The 8,361-nt window shown below is 50.4% G+C and overlaps 1 protein-coding gene across 1 annotated transcript; it reads left to right on the plus strand.

The window, feature by feature from the left end:
- The first annotated feature begins 2,075 nt into the window (after positions 1-2,075).
- LOC308277651 (small ribosomal subunit protein eS1) lies at positions 2,076-2,892 on the plus strand. The gene has a single exon (XM_080716940.1). The coding sequence runs from the start codon at positions 2,082-2,084 to the stop codon at positions 2,874-2,876; it is 795 nt and encodes a 264-aa protein (XP_080573066.1). The 5' UTR covers positions 2,076-2,081; the 3' UTR covers positions 2,877-2,892.
- Positions 2,893-8,361: the final 5,469 nt, after the last annotated feature.

Genomic DNA, 8,361 nt, shown 5'->3' on the forward strand with positions numbered 1-8,361 from the left:
TGTGTGTGTGTGTGTTTACTGGGGATTGAGTCCAGAGTTATTTTACCTCCAAGGTCCAGCTGCCCCCTTTTTATTTTAAAACAGAGTCTTGTTAAACCACCAAGGGCCCAGCGGCTTTCACTTTTTAAACACAACAAACCTGCCCATCCCTGGTCAGCTCTCAAGATGGAGCTGGAGACGTGCTAGCAGATTCCACCTGGGCTTAGGCCTGTGTGAGAAGGGGAATTGACCCTGCCCGCTCCTCTCCTCTGGGAAGCCCTCGAATTGCCCGTGTTTATTTTTGAACACACTAAACTCAGGACAGCTCCTTTCTTTTCTAGTTTTGTTTTGTTTTTTTGGTGGTACTGGGAATTAAACCCCAGGGGCGTTCTACCTCTGATCAACACTCCCAGTCCTTTTATGTTTTATTTATTTTTATTATTTATTTATTTATTTATTTGGTGGTACTGGGGTTCCTGGAAGCCCTTCTACCTCCAGGCTACACTCCCAGACCTATTTTTATATTTTTTTATTTGGAAACAGGGTCTCGTAAGCCAGTGCAGCTGGCTTCGAACCTGCGCGATCCTCCTGTCTCCGCCTCCCAAGCACGGGGATTACAAGCGTGCACCACCACTCCCGGCTTTCTTTTTTATTTTGAAACCGGGTCTCACTAAGTTGCTGAGGCCGAACTCAAACCTGGAATCCTCGTGTCTCAGCCTCCTACGTACTGGGGTTGCAGGTGTGCACCCCACGGCCAGCCTTTCTAAAAATTTGGTCGGAAGGCCCAGAAGAGTGATTGCGTCAAACTAGAGAGAAGGCCTGTGAGTTAACGCGCGCGCGCGTGTGTGCGTGCGTGTGTCTGCGTGTGCGTGTGCGCACGCGTGTGTGTGCATGTGTGTGTGTGCGTGCGCATGTGTGTGATCTTATTCCAGGTGGCTGCTCAGATCCCAGCTCTGAATTTCCTCCGTGACACCTTTATCCAGCCATCAGCCCAGGCCCAATCTGCATCCGGTGTTGGCAGGCCACTCTGGCAGGAATTACCAGCCTGGTTTTGAAATGTGTACTTATCAGATGGCACTGGGTTGCAGTGTGGCGATGACAACCGGACGAGCCAGGGTTTTTCTGGGACACAGGGCGGTGCCACGCCCTCTCTGAGCTTGAGATTACAGGGACGCCCCAAGGGCTCCCCACTCTGTGGAGGGGATGGAGGGGAGAATGGACTCTGGGAGGAGGGGCCCACAGCTCTGCACCCTCAAAAGCACAAGGAACAAGGCTGGAGCTTGGCTGTGCCCTAGAGCTCTGCACAGGACGCCACACTGTGAGCCCCTGGTGGTCGGTGGCCATGCCCAGTTCCTCCTGTCCTCCCAGGAGCGGGCCCGGCACCTGGCCCGAAAGAGTTGTTCAGTAAGTATTTGTAAAGAAGGAGCCCTGGAGTGGTGGAATATGCCTGTAGTTCCAGTACTTGGAAGGCTGAGACAGGAAGATCACAGATTTGAAGTCAGCCTCAGAAATTTAGAGAGACCCTGTTTCAAAATAAAAAATAAAATAGGGTTGTGGGTGTAGCTTGGAGATAGAATGCCCCGAGTTAATCCCCCAATACAGAGAGAGAGAGAGAGAGAGAGAGAGAGAGAGAGAGAGGAAAAGAAGGAGGAGGAGGAGGAGGAGGAGGAGGAGGAGGAGGAGGAGACAGCAGAGAAAAGAGAGAGAGAGACAGAAGAGGAGGGGAAGGAAAGGGAAGGGAAGGGAGGGGAGGGGAGATGCTTTTTGGAGCCCGGGCTCCTCTTGAGGGGAGTTTGATGAGTGGCAGGCAGGGAAGGTCCATAGGGATGACGTCACTCTGGTGGTCTCAAGACAGTTCATGGTGGTCTGTCCATTCTTAGGATCTTTGGGCTGATCATGGTCTCTATTATCTGATCAAAAGATGGCCCTGAGGCCAGGCATGGTGGTGCACACTTGTAATCCTAGCATTCGGGAGGCTGAGGCCAGAGGATCATGGTTCACAGATAGCCTCAGCTACTTAGTGAGGCCCTTGGCAACTCAGTGAGACCTTGTTTCAAAAATTAAAACAAAAAAACAGCCCTTTTGGCTCTCCCAGCGGCACCATGGCGGTCGGCAAGAACAAGCGCCTTACTAAAGGCGGCAAGAAGGGAGCCAAGAAGAAAGTGGTTGATCCATTTTCTAAGAAAGACTGGTATGATGTGAAAGCCCCGGCCATGTTCAATATAAGAAATATTGGGAAAACACTAGTCACGAGGACTCAAGGAACTAAAATTGCATCTGATGGCCTCAAGGGTCGTGTGTTTGAAGTGAGCCTTGCTGATCTGCAGAATGATGAAGTCGCATTTAGGAAATTCAAGCTAATCACTGAGGACGTTCAGGGTAAAAACTGCCTGACTAACTTCCATGGCATGGATCTTACACGGGACAAGATGTGTTCCATGGTCAAAAAATGGCAGACTATGATTGAAGCTCATGTTGATGTCAAGACTACCGATGGTTATTTGCTGCGTCTCTTCTGTGTTGGTTTTACTAAAAAACGCAACAATCAGATACGGAAGACCTCTTATGCTCAGCACCAACAGGTCCGCCAAATCCGGAAGAAGATGATGGAAATCATGACCCGGGAGGTGCAGACAAATGACTTAAAAGAAGTAGTCAATAAGTTGATTCCAGATAGCATTGGGAAGGACATAGAAAAGGCTTGCCAGTCTATTTATCCTCTTCATGACGTCTTCGTTAGAAAAGTAAAAATGCTGAAGAAACCCAAGTTTGAATTGGGAAAACTAATGGAGCTTCATGGTGAAGGTAGCAGTTCTGGAAAAGCTACTGGGGATGAGACAGGCGCTAAAGTTGAGCGAGCTGATGGATATGAACCACCAGTCCAAGAATCTGTTTAAAAGTCCAGATTTTTAATAGTGACAAATAAAAAGTCCTATTTGTGATGAAAAAAAAAAATAGGGCTGGGGGTGTGTCTTGGAGGTACAATGCCCCTGGATTCCACACCCCCGGTACTGTTAAAAAAAAAAAAAAAAAAGATGGCCCTGGAAAGTTCTCTAAATGATAGGTTTCTCAAAATAACATATCTCTCTTTCCTCAAACTATTTTTTTGAGGGGCTAATTAACAGTGCACAGGGTAATTATCATAAGTGAGTGAATTTCTGGTTAATTATAAGATTGACATATTTCCCAGGAATTTGGGCATGACTGGCTTCGGAGACAGACTGTAAAAGTATACAGGACTTAAAATTAAAATCATATTTCCTTGTCTCCTTTTATGTCTCCTCTACCTAATTTTTTTTTAACTTCTTCTATCTGACCACATTACTGCCAACTTACTGGCTCCTGATACCGTTTCCTGGTCATCACTCCCACGAAGAGCCCAGCCAGGTTAGCACTGTGCTCCTGCAGGATGCTGCCGTCGGTCAGTCTCGGTCTTGCTTTACAGTGCAAAGCCACCCAGGTCTCTGGTGTCCACTGCAGGCCGCAGGGAGGAAGCACGTTGGCTGGAGAGGAGCAGGGGTCCGCCTGGGCGCCAGCCTTTCCTCTACCTGCTAGGTCAGACCCCCTGGTGCTTAGAGGAACGCTGTGCTTTCCTCTCTTCTTCAACCTACAGCATCTGGTACCCAAGCGGCTGCGGTTGCGCGAACCCAGCGTGCTGAGCCTCGTGTCCCTGGCGAGTGTCTCCAGCTGAATCTGGGCCGTGCACGCCTGAGATCCTAGCCACCCAGGAGCACCTGCTGTATCACCCCGCTTCGAGGTAGGAAGGCACTCGCATCTCAATTCAGAGCAGAAGGAACGGAGACCCTGGCCCTGGGAGGCTGCGGGGCGTGTTGGGAAGATGGGAGGCGGCCAGGACTCCCAGAGCCTCCGCACACCTCCGCCCGATGCTTATCGGGTTATCGGGGGTGTGGCCAGATCTTGAGCCCTCCTGGTCGTGAGTTTGACCTGCACATAGGTGGCCACCCAAAACTTTCTCTACAGTTCCCTGGCCCCACCATGCTCCCTGCCCCACAGGAGGAGGAAGAGGAGGAGGAGGAGGAGGGGAGGAGGAGGAGGAAGAGGAGAAGGAGAAGGAGGAGGAGAGAGAGGAGGAGGAGAGAGAGGAGGAGGAGGAAAGAGGAGAGAGGAGACAGAGAGGGAGAGAGAGAGAGAGAGAGAGAGAGAGAGAGAGAGAGAGACGAGATGACCTGGGGTGGTCATAGTCAGGTGGTTACCACCCCCTACGCTCGGGCTTCCTGAGATGGTCCCAGGCTGTGCACGCTTTTTTGACCCAGGTTGGATGGTGCATCAGTTAGTGGGGTGGCTTAAACAACTGAAAGGGACTACCTCGCAGTCTGGGGACCACGGCATCAGCAGGCGGCTCCTTCTGAGGAGAGTTGGTCTCAATTCTGTTCCCGGGGCCCAGGACTCTCTGACTGTCTTTAGGGCCACCTGGCTGGCCCCAGGTCTGTCCCCGGGGCCCAGGACTCTCTGACTGTCTTTAGGGCCACCTGGCTGGCCCCAGGTCTGTCCCTGGCACCCAGGACTCCCTGACTGTCTTTAGGGCCACTTGGCTGGCCCCAGGTCTGTCCCCGGCACCCAGGACTCCCTGACTGTCTTTAGGGACACCTGGCTGGTCCCAGGTCTGTCCCCAGGGCCCTGGACTCTCTGGCTGTCTTTAGGGCCACTTGGCTGTTGGTGTCACTCAATCCCTGCCAACGCTTAAGTAACATCACCTCTCACGTTTCTGTGTCCAGGTCCCCTCTTTATAAGGACATCACTTGTGGGGATAGGGCCCTCTTGATGACCACATCTGAGCTCTATTTCCTCTGTAAGAGCCCCGTCTCCAAGCTGGGCCTGGTGGCACATGCTTGTAATCCCAGTACTTGGGAGGCTGAGACAGGAGATCGCAGATTCAAAGCCAGCCTCAGCTACTTATTGAGACCCTGTTTCAAAATAAAGATTAAAAAAAAATAGGACTGGGAGTGTAGCTCAGAGGTAGAATGCCCCTGGGTTCAGTGCCCAGTACTGCACACACACACACACACACACACACACACACACACACACACACACAGACCCGTTTCTAAGTAAGCTCCCATTTTAAGTTCCTGAGGATTAGGGCACCAACATATCTTAGTGCTGGTTTTGTGACCTCAAGCAAATAAGTGAACCACACAGAATCTCAATTTCTTCAGCCGTGAAATAGGGATTAAAAAATACCCACTGCCCAGGCCTTTTCCTTAATAGTTATTATCAGATTAGATAAGGCAGAGCCCAGTGAGGTTAGCTGCTACAAAGTGGGTTTGAGAGAGGTGGGGCAAGTCTCCACTCGTGTGTGTGTGTGTGTGTGTGTGTGTGTGTGTGGTTTGTGCATAGTGTATTGTGAGTGTGCATGCAGCGTGTGTGTAGTGTACATGTAGTGTGTGGTTTACTGTGTGCGTGGTATGTGTGCAGGGTTTCACGTTCGTGTATAGTGTATATGTGGCATGTGCATAGTATGCATAGTATAGTTCATGTGTTGTGTGTGGTTTGTGTGACGTGTACTGTGTGTGTACTATGTGTGTGTATAGTGTATGCGTAGTGTGTGAAGTGTGTGTTTGTAATGTACAGTGTACCTGCAGTGTGTGTACAATGTGTGTAGTGTATTGCTGTGTGTGCAGTATGTGTTTGTAGCATAGACTATGTGTGCAGTACATATGTAGTACATGCTTGTGTGTGTGCAGAGAGCATGTGTTTGCGTGTGTGGTGTATATAGTGTGTGCGCTTTTGTGTTGTGTGTGCAGTGCATGTGTAGCATGTGTGTGTGCAGAGAGCATGTGTTTGCACGTGTGGTGCATGTGCAGTGCATGTGTAGCATGTGTGTGCCAGGAAATACCGAGCTGACAATCAGCACTTGACACGGTGTGGGGAGGTGGGGAAGGCACTGTAGCCGCTGTAGAGATCGACGCAGGAAGAGATCCGAGTGTGCACAAGGGAGCGCTGCAGTGCTCTCTGTCCCTGGAGATGTGGACATGGTGTGTAGCAGCTCGCCTTCCAACACTGCCACTCGGTGAGTCAGTGCTATGGAACAGTGACTGGTCCTGCCAATGTCCTTGGCAGACTCTGAGTTTTAGGGTGAGCAGGCTGTTTTGTTGATTTTGTTTTGTGTCCTGGGATGAAGAAAAAAAGATGCATTACCGGTGCAGCTGGAACGAAAGACAGGCAGCTGTCCCTCAAAATGCTAAACAGAGAATCACCATGTGACCCAGCAATTCCACCTCTTAGTACACACCAGAGAGAACTGAAATCAGACATCCACAGAGAGACTTGTGCAGCGATGCCTACAGCAGCTTTATTCACAATAGTGAGGAGGGGAAGCAACCTCACTGCTATCCATAGGCGAAGGGAGAAACAAATCGTGTTTGTTTATAAGTAGATAAATAAAACAAACACACTGTATTTGTTTTATTCTGCAAGACAGAATATTATTCAGCCAGTAAAAGGATTAAAGGACTGATACATGCTACAATTTGGGTGAACCCTGAAAACTTTATGCTAAGTGAAAAAAGCCAGACGAAAAGAACCACAGGTCCAGTGATTCCTTTTCTAAGAAATATCCAGAAGGCACAGAGGTAGGAAGCAGATTACTGGTTGCCAAGGGCTGGGGGAGGGGAGGGGAGGGGAGCAAGGTCTTGATGGTACTGGGTGTTCTGGGGCAATGGAGTTGTGAAACACGACGGGTGGTGGTTGCCCAACACTGTGGCTGTATTCAATGCAGCTGAATGTACACTTTAAAGTGGTTAATTGTATGTTAGAGAATTTCACATCTAGAGAGAGAGAGAGAGAGAGAGAGAGAGAGAGAGAGAGAGAGAGAGAGAGGATACAGAAGGCAGAAGGTTAGGGCAGAGGGAGGAGAGGAAGAATAGAAAGGCAGAGGGAGATGCTGTTGGGCTTGATCTGGGAATTGCCTCGAGGACATAAGACCATCGCGTCACGGAAACAGAGCAGAGTATCATTAGTGACCGCTGCCTCTCTACGGGGCGGAGGCTCCAGCGTTTCTTTTCACCAGCAGGGGCCTGAGACGGACAGTCCCAAGACAAGGTCCCAGCACCATGTCTTGAGGCTGAGGGCAGGTGAGGGCCTCCAGCATCTCCCGTCAGCTGCCTCCAGCTCAGACCCTCTGCTCTGATTTAGAACCTTGCCAGGTTCTTTCAGCCCTGCGTTCTGACCACCAGTGGCTCGATGGGCATAGGGGGTCCCTGGAGGAGAACCTGAGTTCTGCTGGGCTGCAGATTCACCACCCCTTTGCTGCTGAGCTTTGCAGCCCTCCTGGACGGTCCATTTTGGACAGTTAAAGACCTCAGGTAGAGCCGACCACCTATCCCAACCAGAGCAATGATTGCTGCAGAAATCATGAAGTCTCAAGGCAGAGCCACCCAGCTCTCTGCATAACTATTTTTGACCATTTTCCCAGGCCTGGGACCACCTTGCCAGCAGTTTGGTGTCTATTGTCATTCCAGCCAGCAGCCACCACCTCACCCTTCAGCAAAGTAGCTTCTCAGATCTCTGACTCAATTTCTCTTCCCTCTCATGAGCACGTGGCCCTAAGGCTAATAATTCCTGGGCTCAGGGCTCAGAGGGATGGCTGCCACAGAATCTCAGAAGGGAATTCTTTTAGCAGAGTTGGTGGGAACTCGGAGCAGAGGCTCGGCCAACGTCAGAGTGAGGGTCTTGTGGCATCACAGGATGCTCTTGGAACCCTGCAGTGCTTTCTGTGCTGTGACTCAGAGGGGGGCTGACCCCTGCTGGGCTCTGGTACCCAAGGCAGCCGGTCAGCAACCCCAGCGGCTCCAGCAGGGTGTGTATCTCAGGATGTAGGCCCCGTTCTCAGCTTCACAGCTTTCTGGTGCACAGCCATGAGCCTCCTCCCCAGTGTTGGGGTGTTGAAGAGACTTGTCCTTGAGCCCCGTTCAGAAATTCCCCGGGCACCGAGCTGCACCCACAGGGCGCTCACAGTGTTTGCCTCCTGCAGGATTATTTTGACAAAGAACTTTATTGTCCTTCAACTTAACACTGTCAGGAAAGCATGGGACCTAATCTCATAACTAAAATGAAATGAGCAGTTTAATTTTCACTGAAAATGCAAATGTCATTTAAAATGAAATGAAAGCTCAAAGCTAGAGTGGCGGCACGCGCCTGTCATCCCAGCACCTGGGAGGCGGAGACAGGAGGATGGCAGGGCCAAGGCCAGCCTGGACGACTAAGCAAGACCCTGTTTCAAAATAAAAGAGGGCTGGCATTGTAGCTCAGTGGCAAAATGTCACTGGGTTCAACTCCCAATACCCCTCAAAATAAAAGAAAATAAATGAAGGTTTAATAGTACATTCTTTTGTGTTTTGTACTAGGAATTGAACCGCAGCC

The sequence above is a fragment of the Muscardinus avellanarius genome, assembly GCF_963383645.1.
Source record: "Muscardinus avellanarius genome assembly, chromosome: 20".
NCBI lineage: Eukaryota > Metazoa > Chordata > Mammalia > Rodentia > Gliridae > Muscardinus > Muscardinus avellanarius.

What these genes read in the sequence shown, in the direction of transcription:
- LOC308277651 (XM_080716940.1), top strand. Translation starts at nt 2,082, where the DNA reads ATGGCGGTCGGCAAGAACAAGCGCCTTACTAAAGGCGGCAAGAAGGGA.